A 20,249-nucleotide genomic window follows, 5' to 3' on the forward strand; every position below is an offset into this window, starting at 1 on the left:
TGAACTCAATTTTGCAAAACTTCAAAGTACATATAACTTTTACTATGGTATACATAACAATAAGAAATTTACAACTGTAGACATGTTTCTCTACAGTAAATATAAGAAAGACTAAACAATCAGATACTAAATCATTAAGTGATTATCAGTTAGTAACTAATTTTCTTATACTTCTATATTTTCTGTAGATCATCTTTGTACCAAAAAGAAAACAAACCAAATGAAAATGACATGAATTCTCTCAAAAAGAATTAAGACAGGAAGAAGGCTCACAAACTAACATAAAATATATGTTATGGTTTATGTAAAATTCTTAATAAAAGTACCTCCTTTGCTCCAAGCTACACTCTGGCTTTGCCTTTGACTCAGGTGGCATTTATTTGCATGATGACTGATTCTTTCGAGTAGGCACTTCTTCAGCCCTACAGGAAGAACAAAACATCCCTAGAACACAGCAGCATTCCTGATTCCCACTTGAGAAGGCATAACAAAATGGCATATAACTTAACAGCAACAGACCAGTGTTAAAAAGTCTGGAGTCAAGGGGAAAAGGTAAAATTGGAACGTTTCCAGAATCTCACAAGAAAACAACAAACCAATGTTCTAAGTGCCCAACGTGAGCAAATTAGATCCTTAAATAAAGATCACTGTTAATGCCTATCCTAGCATAGATTCAACACCAAGTATAATGTCATTTTACTGGTTTACCTTTTCCTTTTTTTTTTTTTTTTTTGAGATGGAGTCTCGCTCTGTCACCCAGGCTGGAGTGCAGTGGCGCCATCTCAGCTCACTGCAAGCTCTTCCTCCCGGGTTCACGCCATTCTCCTGCCTCAGCCTCCCGAGTAGCTGGGACTACACGCACCCGCCATCACACCCGGCTGACTTTTTTTTGTATTTTTTAGTACAGACGGGGTTTCACCATGTTAGCCAGGATGGTCTCGATCTCCTGACCTCGTGATCCGCCCGCCTCAGCCTCCCAAACTGCTGGGATACCTTTTTCATTCTTGAAAGTAGGAGCTACGAAAAAACAAAAACAAACAAACAAAAAAAAACCACTACACGTCTTTAAGAGAACCGTCTACTTACGATCTAACTTACATAATCAAAACACTCTATTGAGGGTAAAAATGGAGTATAATAAGAAAATAATCACCTGTTTTGTGAGAGGTTCCATACATAATGCTCCTCCACCCAACACATACCTTAAAAAGAAAAAAGGAAACATACAAAATTATCTTGAGAATTACTCCTGCTTAAGCAATTTCCACGTGGCATTATTAAGAAAGTATGCACACAGTAAAGATGAGAACACGCAAGCATGAACATACTTGTTAGGGATATAGGACTATGGGTAATTTAAAAATCCTAATGGTATTACCCTTCTGTAATTGCTCTGAAATTCTAGTCAATTGTTTGAAATGGCAATCAGAACAGAATACTTTCAAATTTTTATGATGTCAAAAACTAAGAACGTGGCCCTAAATACTCCAAAGAATAGGGGCAGAAGAACCCATTTCCTTAAATGGCATTCGAGTATTCTTTACAATGGAAACTTTCTCTCCCATCCTGTGATGGCCAAGAGTTTTTCCTCTGACGATGGCACTGACCCTACCCTATCCAAAATATGACCATCTGCATGGTTTCGTGGTTCAAATTGTTTTTATCCATTCTGTTGTGAGAATCAAATGGTTCACACCATGAGGCTCCTCTCTGGGACTCCTCAAGTCCTTTCTAGGTCTGAAGACTGTTCTCTGAACCAAAGACAACGTCTGGGGATGTACCAAATCTCCCATTAGAAAATTATTTAGATCAAGATGTTTTAACCTTTTAACTTTCTCAAACAAAATAATTTCATTTCTCCTTTAATGTTATTTTAAATTTCAAAATACCCAGATAGTATGCCTAAAGTAAAATCAAGGGAATGATAGTTTTAGAACAAAAACTGTGGTAATTTTGAAAACACAAAAGCTAAGACCACTGATTAGATCTATGTGGACACCAAGTCCACCACAAACTGTTCTGTCCTCCGGGGCTCTGCCCACACCTTTCCCTTGCTTGAGATTCCTTCTGCTTCCTACCCTTCCACATGCTGTATTTCCCCCCCAGAAGACTTGCCAAGACCAGTCTAGCCTGCGCATCTTCTATTCCAGCTAACCAAAGGCATCCTTGCATTGACTAAACCTAATTATTTTGCAGAGAAGGCATCTAAAAACTTCTACTGTAGACCATTCACCTTAATAATTGTTATCATGACATTATTCAATAATAAAATGAGGGAAAGAAGTCCTCTTTAACCTTAACTCCCTTGCCCTGGAGAATCCAAGCAAGTGTCCCACTTGCTTTGCCCAAACCCTGGGACCTTTCAAAGTGAAAGTTTAATGGAAGGAAAAGAAAATCTAAAAGAAAAACTCTCCAAAAAATTTCACTCAGGTAAAGAATCATGGGATTAAAAATTTTTATTCTTTGTGTATTTGATTTCTGAAACATAGAAATCTCCCACTCCTTAAATCTGCCACTGGGCTAAGAGAGTATTGTATATAATCTGCACTCATTGATTTAACAGAATTAGAACATCATTAGAACTCATTTAGATTTTGGTTCCACAACTGCTCAAAGTCTAGTCATTAGTTAATGAGTTAACACCACACTTGATCTTCAAATTTTGGCGATGCTGATGGTAGACAGGAACTTGTTTTGGGAAAAGGAAGTATACGGTAGACACTGTTACCCATTATCCAACCATCACCTTTCCTTTAAAGTACCCCACTCTTCTTTTAAGGTTGCAGAGTCTCAGAAAGTGGGAAGAAAGGAAGTCTTTGCATTTTCAGGTCAAAAGACAGTACGTTTGTACAACCACATAATACCTATGCAAATGTTTGTTGAAATCTAAACAGAAGACAGAAGTAGTTCTAGTACCTTCACTAGGTAAGTAAGATAAGTAAACTTTTCCTTAATATACACTTTCAGCAGCGTTGACACCTAAAAGCGGTCGACTCTACTACTGTATTAAATGACATTCATTTTGTCAATATGTGTCCCAAATTCTTACTGCTCTTTGTCTCCAAAGGGGGGTTCCTACTCAATATTGAGACAGTTCAAGAATACTAGGGAAAAAAATTCTAATAACCGAAGTAAGGGTCATCTAAGGATAATATGCCACAGACACAGACACAGTAACATTTTCAACTTAAAAAAAATTCAGTTGTCAAAGCTGTACAGCAAACACTAGCCTAAGCTTAGCCTCTTCAGGCATTTGCTTTATAATCACTTCAAAGAAAAGTCAGTCACAAAATGCCACATTTTGTATGATTCTATTTATATGAAATGTCCAGGATAGGCAAATCTACAGAGACAGAAATTAGATCAGAGATTGCCAGGATCAACGGCGGGGGAGATGGGTATAGGGAGTGACGGCTAATGGGTACGGGGTTTCTTTTTGGGGAGAAGAAAAGGTTCTGAAATGAGGTAGTGGTAATGGCTGCATAACTCTGAATATACTAAAAATCACTGAACTGTACACTTCAAAGGGTGAGGCTTATCATATAAAAGCTGTATCACAATAGTTTAAAAAATGTTTGGGTATGTCAAGAAATAAAGAATAGGATCATAGCTCAAAGATATGGGATATAAAATAAATGGAACAAAACTGCTCAATAATCTATCTAGAATCACACAATGCTTAAGCTTTACCCTGACTAAAATTGCAAGCCTGGTGTTTTATTGGTACTTCACATTTTTTACTTCTTCCTAAGTCAGCCAATAATTCCTCCTTCTCACTTAATAGTTGACTATGAAGACCAAGCCATTTGGATTCTGCCTCCAATGAGCTGTCACATTCCATTCCTCCTTCCACCCCCATGACTACCACACCAATTTAGGTTCTCCTCACTTCACTCTAAGAAAACAGCGGGGCCCTCAACTACTGTCACACTCTTCTAGGCTCTGTGAGCACAATGTATCTCATATTCTCTTCTGCTGTCGCCAGATTTATTCTAAAACAGTTTCTTTACTGTTACTTCTGTTTATCAAGCAGTTACACAGAAAGATGAATATCCAGGGGTAATAGTTTACTTACCTGAAAAAAAAAATCTGTCACCAATCCACAGAACTGTTTGAGTACAAAATATTACATCAGCAATATTTCCTACAACTCGTCTACATGAATCCTACCCTCCTTGTGTTGTAGCTCAAATTGGTTTCATATACTCTGAATCCCTCATTCTCTTTCCTAGATAGCTGATTTTGTTTACTCTTCACCTATGTAAATAATTTTCCTGCAACCTCCACCAGCTGACCAAACCCCACTCACATTTCACTGCCCAGCTGAGATCCCATCTACTTCATGAAGAGCAACTCTTTGCAGCTTTAAACCTCAGAGAAATTAAGTCCATGCTTAGCTTTTCTTTTTCTTTTTTGTTCAGATGGAGTTTATCTTTGTCACCCAGGCTGGGGTGCAGTGGCACGATCTCAACTCACTGCAACCTCTGCCTCCCGAGTTCAAGCGATTCTCCTGCCTCAGCCTCCTGAGTAGCTGGGATTACCAGTATGCACCACATCTGGCAAATTTTTTGTATTTTTAGTAGAGATGGGGTTTCACCATCTTGGCCAGGCTGGTCTCGAACTCCTGACCTCAAGTGATCCACCTGCCTCGGCCTCCCAAAGTGCTGGGGTTATAGGTGTGTGCCACCGTGCCTGGCCCACGGTTAGCATATGACAATCAATGTGGTACTTACAGTTCTTAGTACTTTTAATCTCCTCTTATATAGCTGGCATTTCGTATAATGAAAAACACTTTACTAGGAATCACAAGATTTATTTGGGTAAGTCACAAGCTGACTTATTATTCAAATTATTCATCCAAATAATGAGGACCATAACACACTGTGGCAAAAAAGAATCAATGAAGAAACTAAGTAACAGATTTTAAAACTGAAAATGGCACGATTCATAACTTCATGTATTTGTCTGGATTCTAGGTGGTATACTGAGATCATAAACTTACATTCTTGGGATTCTTACAACAAAATGTTGAAAAGCTATACGGGTCTATTTTATAATCACATTTTAAAATGTTTTCATACACTTATCCTGAATTTGCAGATTTTTATCCAAATCTTTTCTTTGATCTTTTTTTTTTCTCATATAAGATTCTGAAAAAATGACCCATTTTCCTTTCCCTATGCTTATGGGGATATTGAGTCAACATACACAATTTTATAAACCAGCACATAAAACTAAAGCACAATACTTATGTCTTTTCTCCCCAATCAGTAAGGCTTTCATTAAAAAGACATTTTAACATTCAACTATGAAAACCAAAAGAACTATGGCTTGGTGGCTAGTAAAAGGCTGCGGTAGTGAGCAAGAGACACAAAGGTTAAACATTTACTATTTTTCAGTCTTGTGTTTATTTTGTATACGTAAGTATTTGGCTGGGTTACCTAACACTGAACTTCCAAAACTGACCATTAGGTTTTATGCCAAGAGAAGTACTTTTTATAGCAATCTCACTGCCAAAACCAAAACAGCCTAGAGAAGCTTTAAAGGTAACAAAATAGAACACAATTCTGAACAACTCTGCTTCACACCCAACCTGGGACTTCCACTCACCGTAATAGTATATTTGTGATCAACTTTGTAACAAGCTGTCAAAGGGAGACCTCTGACATCTGCTCAGGAAGGAATCACTTCAGCATGTCCTGCTGCAGCAGAAAACGCACGGGGATCACTCAGAACTCCGGATTTCCAACAGAGCAGCATTTCCCAGAGAGTAAGCCAGAGGACACCATCTTCTGAGATGCTGTCAGGAACACTAATAAACATATTTGGGAAAAACAGAAAATGGCACTAAGGCTCCAAGAAGTCCTTTGGTAAAAGACATTTTGAAGCTGGCTTCCCCAAAACCTTGCAATCCCCACAAAACAAATATCTATTACCGTACCACTATATTAGCACTCACAGAACATTTGGGGAGCTATGGCAAAGATTAGGCTGCAGGTATTAGGTAAGTAAACTCTTAAAACACAATATTGAAAAAATAGAAATTTAAAAGTTAAAACAGAAAAGCAAAAGGTAAGTAAATAAATAAAAAATTTTAACAAACAACATTGGGCTGGGCAAAGCGGCTCAGACCCATAATCCTAATACTTTGTCAGTCTCAGCGGGGTGGATCGCTTCAGCCTGGGAGTTCGAGACCAACATGAGCAACATGGTGAAACCCTGTCTCTATCAAAAATACAAAAATTAGCTTGCTGTGGTGGCATACGCCTGCAGTCCAGCTTCTCAGAAGGCTGAGGTGGGAGGATGGCTTGAGTCCGGGAGGCAGAGGTTGCAGTGAGCTGTGACTGCACCACTCACTCCAGCCTGGGGCAACAGAGAAAGATCCTGTCTCAATAAAATTAATTAATTAAATAATAAAACCAATATTCCTTTACTGTGTGGGGAAACTCAAAATGAGCTCAGCACATCCGTATGTAATACTAAGGTTATTTTTTTTTAAACCCACACTTCCTGTTTCTCTGAGCTTTTACGCATGGATATCGTGTCCAGATAACTATTCCGTAGTATCAACACCACAGTTAATATGTGTTCTGATCATACAGAGTGATTCTTAACAGGATCTTAGCCCCCAAAACACATACATAAGTATGTAAAGCAAATACAACTAAAAATAACTGTAGCAACAAAGCTCTTCTGGAGAAAGTTCTGAAGTCTGAAGTAGTCACTCATATTTTTACCCTAAATGCAACTATTACTATCTCAACCATAGAAATATCAAAGTAAGGGCTGCAGATAATCAGATTTTAATCACCACAATGTGGATTATGTCACATAATGGAATTAGTCAGCTGAGTGTTTGAAAATCCTCAAGTTACTTTAAATTGCTCATACTTTGAGGGTCTACGGAACATTTCATAACTAACCTAACAAACTGTGAACTTTTCCCCACTTCTGTAAGACTTCCAATCACAAAAAAGAAGCAATACAAATTTCAGTAAAACTGCATGACAATTACCATTTGATTCTACTACACTGCAACTATCACCTCTAGAAGTAATTAGCCAGCTCCATAGGTCCATGAGATTTCCCATGACTATTCCTAGAAGTACTAATTAGGATCACAGGTATGTGGAGACCACTCTGTAATCACAACATTCTCTAAACCTTCAATCACAATTTACATTTGAAAAACCTTTGGTTTTTATGATAAAAAATGTATGAATATATATATATGTGTGTGTGTATGTGTAAATATGTGTGTGTGTACATATGTATATATATACACATATATATAACACTAAAATCTCTACCTATCAACAACATAATGCTTTATAACCAGTGGTTCCAGACGTAGGCCCCAGAACAACGGTATCAGTTTCACCAGGGAACTTCTTAAAAATGTAAATGCTCAGGCAACACCACAGACCTTCTGAATCAGAAACCCTGGGACTAGCTCTCCAAATGACTCTGGTGCACACTATATTTTAAAAAAAACAAAAAAAAGTAGCCCAGGCACAGCAGCTCACGCCTGTCATCCCAGCACCTTGGGAGGGCAAGGTGGGAGGATCACTTGAGCTCAGGAGTTCAAGAACAGCCAGAGCAACATAGTGAGACCTCATCTCTACAAAAAAATTTTTTAAACTTAAAAAAATATAAAAAATTTAAAGTAATCACTTAAACTTATGCTCCTGAGAGAACAGGTAATACCACACAAACAAATGGAGGATCAAATGGAAAGTTATAGTAAAAAGCAAATAAGCAAGTTTAATTAATTTTAAGAACATCGTTAATACTATATACTATTTAGAAGATTTTAAAAGAATCTATAAAAGACTATGTACACTTATTATCAGATAATGGGTGAGAGTCATAAAGGCAAAATTAGTACAGAAAAAATGAAATGAAAACCAAAGCGAATAAAAATGAAGTTAAAATCAGGCCCAAACACAACAGTGTTATGGTAAACTTATGTAACATATGAAGGGGTTTCACTTCAATAGAACTACATAAAGGAACCATTCCAATAATGATAGACTAGGTAACTTAGATCAACCCTCTCACTGAGAACTAGAAAGGTGGACAAAACGTAACGATTACAGGGCTGAGAAAAGGGAATACCAGAGAACAGGGTCTTCTTTTTTCCCCCTTGGGTTTTCTTCCAATGACAGCAGAGAAGAAGAGGTTAACAAGCTGAGCTAGAACTCACAGCCTCACAGAGCTCACAGGGAGATAAACACTGGAGCTCAGCATCCACCGAGGAGAGGCCCTGCTAAGTCTCCCACTCCTTAGGTTGGGAACCTGAAGAACAAACTGCAAATTGTCCTGACAGGGAATGATGGCCAGCTTTCATCATCTCAATCCCTGGTTGTTAATTTCCAAGTCCCTGGCAGGGGAAATGTAAATCCTCTCTGGAGAAGAATATCCTCCAAGGCTTCAAATTAGCTCTACAATTTTTCATATATAATGTCTATCACTAAAAATAAAAAGCCACATGAGACTTAAAGATGACATAACAGAAAACAAGAGAAGCAAACGACAGACACAAAACCTCAAGGGATCGAGATAACGGAGTTAGCAGACACACTTCAAAATAACTCTGCTGAAAGACAAGGAAAGGCGGGACAAGACTGAAAACCTGACAGAGAAGTGCAAATTAGAAAATGAACCATATGAAATTCTGCAATTTAGAACTACCAAAACTGAAATTAATAACATAATGGATAAGCTTAACCACAGCAGTAACCCAGCAGAAGACAGATTCAGTAAACTAGAAAAAGATCAGAAAGACAAAAAGGTAGAAAATTGAGAAAATAAAAGACAATATATTGAAAAGTTTATCACATATGTAAGAGCCCTGGAAGAAAAAAAAAGGATAGGACAGAAGCAAGAGCTGAAGATATGGTTGCGGAGAATTTTCCAAAACTGATCAAAGACTTCACAAGATTTAACCACCATAAACACTTCAAGAGAAACAATGGAAGCTAGCGTAAGAGAATGATATCCTCAAGGTGCTGAAAGAAGGAAACTGCCAATCTAGAGGCTTACACTCAGTGAAGACACTCTTCAATAATGAAATAAAACATAAGGATTTTTTCTATCTGCAGACTCACACTAAAGGAAATACTAAAGGATATTTTCACACAGGAGAAAGAGGATCCTACATCAAAACCTGGGGACTCTATTCCACAAGCTCTGTACCCTGGAACTCAGGAATCAAGACTGTACAGAAAGAAAGAGTTCTTCAGGGAGGGGAAAATGAAGGTTGAGGGTGACTGGTAAAATGAAGTTTGAGTCACCTTAGTATATTTTAACTCAGAACGAGACTCTCAGGCTCTACAACGATCTCATGAAGTTATCTGATTTCCCATTTAACATCTCAGCCTTCTAAGTTATTCTTAAAGATGAAGAACATTCTAGTCTTCAAAGACTACATCACCAGATAGGTCTAAATAAATACAAGTCACTTCCTTACATTGAGTTGAAAATCACCTCTTTGTAATTTGACTTATTAGTTCTAGTTTTATGCCCTGTCTTCACCAAAAACAAATAAAAACTAATGTTTCCATATACATACTCCTTCAAATAGTTGAAGACAAGCTATCATGAACCAGAACCCCCATGTTTTCCTCTCCAAATCCACAATTTCACCAGCTACCCTAGCACATGGAAAAGAATCTCTTCCCAAACCTGGCTATTATTCTCTAAATGAACCTAACCTTATCTAAGTAGACCTTTCTTAAACTACTACCTCAGAATTCAATTCAGTAATTCTGATGTTGCCTGTAACATCAGAAAACAGCTTCCTTAAAAGTACAGCAAGTTGGATTTACCAAGTTGCTGACCAGGGCGCATTCCCTCCTGCAGTCACTCCCATCTTTGTGTTATACTTTATCTCAAGTTCCATTTTGCTTATTATCCACGACTCTCAAGTTGTCACTGTGGACATCAGAGGCCATAAACATATTGTTCTGGCTCTTTCCTGTAAATCTTTCTGAGTCATACCTGCTATTCTCCAAAGTCTATGAATCCCGATACTAATAACTTGGCAATTCAGTTTAAGGTCCTCTTCAGAAGGTCAGTTAGCTCAAGGCAATCACATTCTTCCCAGGCCTCTTAAGAAATACTCCAACCCGAGAAAAGGCCCTTCTTTCTGGTATCAGGAGCCACGGGCCACAAACACAAATCCAATAGCATTTCAGCCATTTACCTCCCAGATCATCCCCTCCATGAAGTTCTAACTACAGCAGGAAAAAATTATGAAGACACCACCTGCAGTCATGAATCCTCCAGTTTCCTGGCCAAGATGTCATATTCCCTTCAAGATACCTCCCAAAGAGGACATGACAAGGGAGGGGCACAGAGGGTGCTACAGGTACTGATAAGGTTCTATTTCTTTTTTATTTTTATTTTTTGAGATGGAGTGTCACTCTTCTCACCCAGGCTGGAGTGCAATGGTGCAATCTTGGCTCACTGCAACCTCTGCCTCCTAGGTTCAAGTGATTCTCCCACCTCAGCCTCCCAAGTAGGTGGGATTACAGGCACCTGCCACCACGCCTGGCTAATTTTTGTATTTTTAGTAGAGATGGGGTTTCACCACGTTGGCCGGGCTGGTCTCAAACTCCTGTCCTCAGGTGATCCACCTGCCTCGGCCTCCCAAAGTGCTGGGATTACAGGCGTGAGCCACCACGCCCAGCCAAAGGTTCTATTTCTTAAGTTTGATGTTGCGCATATGTTCATATGATTTAATGTTTTTATAAAAAAATGGTATCTTCCTGTTTTTTTGTGAGTGTGTGTTTTTTGTTGTAGGCCTGCATGTTTCATTCGTTCACCCACATGAATCCGTAAAGAAGTAGCCATTAGCAACTTCAGTCAATATATACTGGATTCATACTTTAGGAAGACAACCCAGTTGACAACCACAACAGTTTCTATGATAACAAAACTGAGAGAAAATACTAACATTAGGGTCATTTCAAGAAAGTTCAATCATAAGATATATCCCCAAGGAAAAATAGACACATGAAAAAGCTAAGCAAGAAGCTTTCAGAAAACCACTACCATCCTTAGAGTAAGTACAACAAAGTATTCCTTTATGTCTTTGTGTGTTTCATCAAAATACTTCATATAGCCATAGATTTTAAACCATTGCATCTTATCTAGATTCCATATTAGATCATTAACTTTTCTTTCTAGATTCCATTGTTATTCTTTTGTAACCTTTATTTTTGCTATCTTAAAAGTACTTTATTAAATATAACACATTCAGAAAAGTACACAAAATATATCTTAAGGTAGACCTTAACAAGTTATTCTAAATTATTTGCCCATGTAACCACCAACCAGGTCCAGAAATATATTACAGCCAGTATCCAAGAAGCCCACAGATGTACCTTTCAGTTCACACCTCCCTACCTCCCAGCTAGATGGACTCCTTACCCTACCCTGTGTGTAATCACCTCTTTTTTCTTGATAGTTTTACTTCCCAAGTATGAATCCATAAAGAAGTGTTTCTCAGTTTTCTTTTATGTTCTATGGCCGTTTGGAGGGCAGCAGACCATTATAATAGATCAGATTTTCTTTCACTCTAAGGACCAATTTTCACTCCACTGCAGGCGATATTGCCTCCGCTAAGAATGTATGCCCTAACCAACATTAGTTTTGCCTATTTTTGAACTCTATACAGAGGAAATTGTACAAAATAGGTTTTGGGGGTCTGGTCTCTTCTGCTTAACATAGTGTTCAAGACTTGCCCATCTTGTCCCACATGGCTGTATGCCATTTTATGAATACCACAATTCTCCATTTTATTGGAATGAACATTTGGGTTATTTTCTGTTTGGGGCTATTATAAACGATGCTGCTCTGAACATTCCTGTGTCTCCTGGCACCTATGTACTCATTTCTTGTGGAGTATATATCCACGAGATTCCTGAAGCATAGGGTATGAGTATCTTCCACTTTACCAAACTGTTTTCCAAAACACTTGTACAAATATACACCCCCACTAGAAGGATATAGAGTCTCACAACAATTTTCTTACCTTAAAAGATAAGCAAAATGTCTCCTATCCCTTCTTTTTAAGATCTAAAGATCACTGTGCAAAGGACTATCAGGGTCAACCTTGAGAATTACAAAACAAAAAACAATTCAAACAAAAAGATGATGATGATGATGATGATGATGATGATGATGATGATGATGATTTTAACTAACTCAAAAATGAACCAATCTGAAAGCTAAAATAGAGCACCTAGGATAAGTTCCAGAAAGAGGAGATCTTAAGCTGCTCTATATCCCCAGGAAAAATAGAGGCCACTATAGCTTCCAGCTCCTTTAGAATAAATGTCCCAAAGGGATCATAATACCCTAAATCTAATCTAATAAGGGGGTTCAGAGTTTGCAGTCATTCTTAAGGAAAACAGTCATATGTATATAATTTTCTCAAGAATTCAAACAAAGTTTAATATGCTTTCTTAAACTTGTATTATTAGCCAAGGTGTTCAAGGAGAAAAATTTGCCATGGACGGAACCGTCAAAAGTTAAATCACTAAAAAATCGGTATTTTTCTACAACTGTCCTATATATACATATATAATATGTATCCCACCCTCCACTCCCCCTTGTTTTTCTTTTATGATACAGGGTGTCTCACTCTGTCACCCAGGCTGGAATATAACGGTGCAATCACAGCTCATTGCAGCCTTGACTTCCCCAAGCTCGAAAGATCTTCCTGCCTCAGCCTCCCACCACCTCTAGTAGCTGGGACAACAGGTGTACTCCACCTATATATTTTTAAAGTAATAACATAACTACCTCCACAATAAGAGTTGATTATGTTGCTTTCAAAACTGGGGGAAAAATCACAAAAATCAACTTGGCAATCATTCTCTGTATAATGAAATGTATTACTCTTATTTCCTTACCAAGCAATATTGCTCAAGCTTTTTGCCAGAAGATAAAAATCATGTAAATGTTCACTCTATCAGGAGGATGACCAAAAAAATTCCAATGGACCTATAAAAAACAATTTCTTTAAATCCAAAAACAAGCAAACTCATCCTATCTTACCCCCTACATCTTTTGGAGCTTGATTGCATTTGAGTTTCACAAAATAAAGCTAGTAAACATTTCCATTTCTGTCCAGCTTTAAGAAATGACATTTATAATCTGACAACAGAAAAGAACAAAAGAACAATAAGAAGAGCAGGGATTTAGAGATCCTTACCTGTCTTATAACTCTGTGATCTGTATATGTCCCTGAGCTCTCCTGTAAGTCTATCTGAAGCTTGCAAGCTTGCACTGACCCAGACACTGCAGCCGGAAACACAAAAGCCGCTGTTTACCAGGGTCTACTGAGCCAACTAATTTAAAGATTTAAGGTATTTCAACCTGCTCTAAAAGATTACAGTAGCCAGGCACAGTGTAATCCCAGCTGTAATCCCAGCACTTCGGAAGGCTGAGGCGGGTGGATCACTTGAGGCCAAGAGTTTGAAACCAGCCTCGCCATCAGCATGAAACCCCATCTCTAATAAAAAAAAATACAAAAGTTGGACGGGCACAGTTGCACGTGCCTGTAGTCCCAGCTACTCAGGAAGTTGAGGCAAGATAATCATTTGAACCTGGGAGGTGGAGGTAGTAGTGAGCTGAGATGGTGCCACCGAACTCTGACCTGGGCCACAGAGCAAGACTCCATCTCAAAAGAAAAAAAAAGAAAAAAGAAAAAAGAAAAAGATTACAATAAAAATGGATCACCACTCAACAATTTAAGAAAAAAAAAACCCAATTAAATGAAGCATTATGAAGTTTCATGAGAATATAGAACTAGACACAAGTCTGCCTCATTTCCTTTTTCTTATCACCTAAAAAACTCTAGCCAACATGTTCAGATCACCATGGACCCCACCATAGCATAGAATTCAGTATGAGTCTATTCCAAACCCCAGCAATTTTTGAAAATACTCAAGGTGACACAATATTAAGTAAAATAGGCTTCCATTCATAAGACTACAAGCAAGAATATTACACAGATGGTCTAGTTCACACATGAAGACACTGAGAACCATGTGTGCCTACATGCAACTGGTTTCAGTTTTTCAGTGCAGGGACTTCTCTAAAGATGAAAACACATCGATATCTTATCCTAAGACTAAATAGAAATGGAACTACTTTTTGGTCATGTGAAACTAAAGGTTTAAGACTGCACTAGACTTTAAAGGGGAAAAAAAATCAAGTTTATAAAAATATTACCTCCTAGCTATGTAACCCTGAACTCATTTCATATCTATAAAATATGAGAAGTTTTTCCTATCTCTAAAATATAAACAGCACCTATTTCACACAGTGGCTATGATGACTAAATGAAAAGATCTATAAAGTATAAAGTATTTAGCACAGTATCACTCATGCAAAATTATTCAATAATTTTTACTTGTTTTGAAGATAACGCAAACTGGAATTGATCACAAGACACAGAAAGTACAGTCACATTAATTCACAAAAAGTACAGTCACATTAATTCAAATGCTACAATCTCAGTTTTTTAAATAATCAAGATATGGGGATTAACTAAATTTTTTTGCTGTAAGAAAAATTACCAATTAAATTAATATACAAATAAGATTGAGGGAGGCAGAGTTATCTATCTGATTTCAACATCTGGCATCTACTTGCCTAACAGTTCATTCCCTGTTTTGGGGAACCTGCGCCCAAGACAAAGTAACTGGTCCTCGGAATTGTGGAGTTGGTAAATAGCTCTAATACAAGGCAGGAAGCAGGAAGTGTTCAGACAATCATTTGATGTTTCCCTACTCTGTCTAAGCACTTTATGTATATACGTGCATCACTTTAATTTGCTTTTCATAGCAACCATCCAAAAGATATGTACTGTCTATCCATATTTTAGAGTTGAGCAAAGTGAAACCATAAAAGGTGTGTCTGTCACCAAACTCAGGGTTCCTTTCCCATCCTGCCACTTCACATAAAAGAGATGTTAAGTCAAAAGAGAAACATTACTTTTGGTTTGGTCAGAGCAGGATGGATCAAAGTCAGCTTCATGAAGGAGAAATAATTTGAGTTGTGTTTTGTAGGAAAGAATGAACTTGAATTTACAGATGCCACAGAAGGAAGGTAAGCAGAGAACACAGCATAGACAAGCTGGAAAGGGGCATATACAGGGATCAGCAGGTGGTTCCAGGATGCGAAGAGCAGATGAACAGGGTAAAAAGTGGCTATTCATAGATGAGAAAGATAACCTTGGGCAACAAAGCATATGGGCATGGCTAGGCATGGCGGCTCATGTCTGTAATCCCAGCACTTGGGCAGGCCAAGGTAGCAGGACTGCTTGAACTCAGGTGTTCAAGACCAGCATGGTCAACATAGTGAGACCTCATCTCTACTAAAAATAAAAAAAATTAGCCTGGTGTGGTGGCACATGACTATAGTCTGAGACACTTGGGAGGCTGAGGTAGGAGGACCACCAGAGCCTGAGAGATAAAGGCTACAGTGAACTATGATTGTGCTACCGCACTCTAGCCCAGGCGACAGAGCAAGACCCTGTCTCAAAACCAATAAACATATGACTGAATCCACCTCTAAGGCAGGAATGGAGGAGCAGAGCAGCTGAGATCGGCATGTTCATGAATTGCCTGGTATTAACTATAATTACTTAACCAAAAAGTCCAGATATTTATACACACTTACATATTTAAATGGCCTTGCCTTTCAGTCTTCCTGATTTTCTCTAATATTGCCCGATTTTCTTTTTCAGTTCCTTCATCCTCCAACTTCTTCTCACTAATAGGCTCTTCTTTCATCTCGTAGTGATCTAAGTCTTCTATATCCTGCAAAAAGAAGAACAATATTAGCTGATTCAACCCACTTTCCTTCAGCAGTTTCCTATGCCAAAACTTAAATTATTCTTGACTCAGTGGGGGACAGGAAACAGAATATATCTATCCTATGGGGAGAGAGAAAAAGCCCCCCACATTCCATTCAAGAGGCTCCCACCTTTTATATCCTGTATTCTATTTAAAAGCTAGACTCTGGGGAAAGCAGATTTAAAAGCTTTACAAAGTCACAACTATTATGAAATAAGCCATCATTTATTTATTTACTTCTTTATTTTATTTTATTTTATTTTTGTAAGATAGAGTCTCACTCTGTCACTCAGGCAGGAGTATAGTGGGGCAATCTCTGCTCACTGCAACCTCTGCCTCCCAGGTTCAAGTGATTCTCACGCCTCAGTCTCCTGAGTAGCTGGGATTACAGACGTACACCACCACGCCCAGCTAATTTCTTTGTATTTTTAGTAGAGACAGGGTTTCAACATGTTGGCCAGGCTGGTCTCAAACTTCTGACGTCAAGTGATCTGCCCACCTCAGCCTCCCAAAGTGCTGGGATTACCAGCGTGAGACACCACACCCGGCCAAGCCATCTTTTAAATCTCCTCTTAAGAGGAACCTTTGAAACAGTTTAGCAGCAGGTGTCAAGAACCTTAACTGTTCATAGTTTGTTCCAGAAACTCGACTTCTAGAACTGTATTACAAGAAACTAGTCTAAGATGTAAACACAAATTTAGGCATAAGGATACCTATTTCAACCTTGCAACCACAAAAACAAACACAAAATGTGCATGTGCAAAAACAGCGAAACAGTTAACTCCATGAAATATTAGGAAGCCACTGAAATACCAACACAGCATAATTTCTCCTGTATCAAAAAACTTTGAAATGAAAAATGGATTACACAAAGGAATAGAAAGAATTTCAATTATGCTGAAATAAGCACAGAAAAAGACCAGAAGAACTTATATTGAAATGTTAATTTCAATTAATTTTAGTTGTTATCTCTGGAGACATTTGGTGCTTTCCCCTAATTTCCAAGTGTATGGTTTTATGTAGTAAGCACCTATTGATGTTAATAATTTAAAAATAAGTTAGAAAAAGAATTTGATCTCAGGTGCTCAGGAGGCTGAAACAGAAGCATTGTTTGGGCCCAGAAGTTTGAGGCTGCAGTAAGCTATGATCATGCCACTGCACTCCATCCACCCTGGGTGACAGTGACCCTATCTCAAAACCTAATGATAATTTCAAAAGAATTTGAATAATACCCTGCAGAACAACATCTTTATTCACATCATTCTGCTCCCTCCCTTCCCACACTATCTGTTCTTAACACATATACAAATATATGCAGAATTGTTTAAATCCTAACTTTTTTCAATTACCTTATATGTCTACTTCAATTGCCAAAATCTCTAACGGGGTAGTTTATATTTATCTCGATTTTTTTTCCCAAGCCGGCTAATTCACCGATTTCTAGACCAGATTACTGACTACCTTCACTCGAACTCTGCCCATGAGTCTGTACTTCATGGAGCTCCCTTCTCCCCGTGTGCACCTTTCAGTCCTGATCTTCCACCCACACTTGTTTTCCCCACAATGCTCACAAATGCCTTTGGCCTGTATTTCCACCTGTACCTTCAACCTCAGTCATGTTCCCATCCACAAAACTTCTCCACCTAAGTATTAATCAGCCCATCCCAAACAGAATTCAACATATCTTTCTAAAACAATATTCTCAGCACACGATTCCCTGCTTAAGGCCTCATCAACAAACACACCAAATAGAAACATGCCTGTCTCAAATTCAAGACTTCTATCCATCTGCCTTTTCTGGACAATCTTGCTTTCCATGACTTCAACATATCAACCTTCCTTCTCGAAAGAAAAGCACCCAATGCACCCAAACACACCATATCCAAAGTTGCTCTGGGCCTGTTCCCACATTATTTTAGGAGCCTAGAATATCTGCTTCTCACCTGTCCTAATCTGACAACTCCAAAGTCCAGTCTCCTACCTTTCTAGATTTCCCTCAAACTTGCGGTCCCTTGTTTTTTATCTTGTGAAGGGAAAATGAAAGGGTTCATGAACTTTAGTACAATGGCTGCCTGACCCACAGAAAAGGTTTAATGTCTTCATGCAGTTTATACCACCCAAGCTAAACTGCATAAAAACATTAGACTCTCATTCTAATTGAACAATTTTAAGAAGTATTTTACACCCAGACTCATAAAACAAGCCTACAGCCAGGAACAGTGACACACACCTGTAATCCCAGCACTTTAGGAGGCCGAGGTGGTGGATCACTTGAGGCCAGGAGTTCAAGACCAGCCTGGGCAACAGAGTGAGACTCAAACTCTACAAAAAATAAAAAAAAATTAGCTGGACATGGGGCAACGGCCTGTAGTCCCAGCTACTCAGGAGGATCGCTTGAACCCAGGAGTTCAAGGTTACAGTGAGCCATGCTGGCACCACTGAACTCCAAGCTGGGTGACAGTGAAACCCTGTCTCAATAAACAAACAAAAACAAGCCTCCAACACTACTTTTTTAGTTCTGAAGCACTCTAAAGTACATTTTACATTAATAATTTCCAAACCAAGAAAATGAAAGCCTAAATTAATTATAAGACCCCAAACAGAAAAAAACCTTTTAAAACAATCGATACCATGGAATTCACATACGTTCTATTTGGTCAATGCAGAGACATAGATCTTTGTTCTGAAGTTCAAATTTAAATGCAAGGCTTCAGAGCCAGGAAACATCTAAAATTATACCCATGACTGACAACTGGCCTAGGCTTTGGAATGTGCTCTACTAAATTTGCTGCCGTTTGAATGTATTCCCTCCAAAATTCAACTGTTGCCAATGTGACGATATTAAGAGGTAGGACTTTTAAGAGGTGATTAGGCCAAGAAGCCTCCTTTCTCCTTCATGGGATTAAGGCCCTTATGAACGAGGCCTCACACATTGGACTAGCTTGCTCTCCTGCCCTTTTGATGCTACCATGTGAGGATGAAACAAGAAGGTCCTGAGACACCAAATGTTGATATTTTCATCTTGGATTTCCCAGACTCCAGAACTGTCAGAAAATAAATGACTGCTCTTCATAAATTACTCACTCTCTGTTGTTCTGTTACAACACTATAAAACAGACTAAGACAAATTTATTTGAATGATTTTTCAGCAAGAGACAGTTTCACTACTTCTGGCAAGTAGTCTCTAAAATATTCTGAAATTCTCCTTGTATGCAAACATAAAATTTTTTAAACTCAGTAGTTTCTCTTCCAAAAGATAACCAAATACAGGTTAAGTACTGATTAGTATTAAATATAATTTTAGTGCTAAAAGTTAAGAGCCTTTGTTTTCCAGAAAATCAAATCCAAGAATTCAGAAAAAACAATTTGCTCAAAGACATATCACGAGTTAGAGGTAAAGCCAGAATTTATAAATTACATTCCATTCCAAATACGACGTGCTTTCAATTATTCCATATTAATAGTTATTTATAAAGGAGATTAGAGAATTACTCAAATGTCCAAAACTGAAGATATTTATGATTTTTTTTTTTTTTTTTTGAGACAGAGTCTTGCTTGTCACTCAGGCAGCAGTACAGTGGCACGACCTTGGCTCACTGCAACCTCCACCTCCCGGATTCAAGCAATTCTCCTGCCTCAGCCTCCTGAGTTGCTGAGATGACATGTGCCCACCACCACGCCCAGCTAATTTTTGTACCATACTTAGTAGAGACAGAGTTTCACCATGTTGGCCAGGCTGGTCTCAAACTCCTATTCTCAGGTGATCCACCCCCCATGGCCTCCCATAGTGCTGGAGTCACAGGCATGAGTCACCTCGCCTGGCCAAAATGTTATTCTTATATAAAATACCCACTTCATCCATCTCTTCTTCTTCGTCTTCTTTTGAAGTCACTTCTTCTGTTGTCCCATTCTGAAATAGAGAAAGAATCTGCCAGGGCTACACAGAACAAATATGCACATTAGAAAACTGGTGTCATAGCTTTAGGGACAAACTCCCAACCATCTGTCACTGCAGTCCCACTACCAAAGAGCTTATTAAAATTAAAATGTGCATTTTTAAATCCAACTTTGATTTGACAAACAAGAGTTCTCAGCTTTTAAAAATGAAACAATTTTGAACAATTCAACTTAATGGATGCCTTAGGAATAAAGAAAAGCAATCAGTCAAATAGAAAGCAAAACTGAAAAACATTTTAAAACATAATCTAATTTAAAATAAGAAAATATTTTACTCGTACGGCTACGTGTATAAAATCAAAGGCTTATTTTCTTTAAAATAAATATTCCAAACTATCAATTCCTCAAAACAACTACTGTTTAACTTTGAAAAGCCTGAATCATTACATAAATTCAATTTCCTTACATTTTAAGAGG

The 20,249-nt window shown here is 38.2% G+C and overlaps 1 protein-coding gene across 1 annotated transcript in view; it reads right to left on the bottom strand.

Annotated features, from left to right (window-relative positions):
* Positions 1-326: 326 nt before the first annotated feature.
* Positions 327-20,249, bottom strand: part of LOC129482151 (uncharacterized) — a 59,113-nt gene continuing 39,190 nt past the window's right edge. The window contains exons 3-7 of the mRNA XM_063638489.1: positions 19,729-19,785; positions 15,700-15,839; positions 1,154-1,202; positions 994-1,017; positions 327-422 (exon numbers count right to left, since the gene is read on the bottom strand). Coding sequence (XP_063494559.1) covers positions 417-422; positions 994-1,017; positions 1,154-1,202; positions 15,700-15,839; positions 19,729-19,785 — 276 coding nt within the window. The 3' untranslated portion in view covers positions 327-416. The remainder of the gene's footprint in view (positions 423-993; positions 1,018-1,153; positions 1,203-15,699; positions 15,840-19,728; positions 19,786-20,249) is intronic.

The sequence above is a fragment of the Symphalangus syndactylus genome, chromosome 5 (assembly GCF_028878055.3).
Source record: "Symphalangus syndactylus isolate Jambi chromosome 5, NHGRI_mSymSyn1-v2.1_pri, whole genome shotgun sequence".
Lineage (NCBI taxonomy): Eukaryota > Metazoa > Chordata > Mammalia > Primates > Hylobatidae > Symphalangus > Symphalangus syndactylus.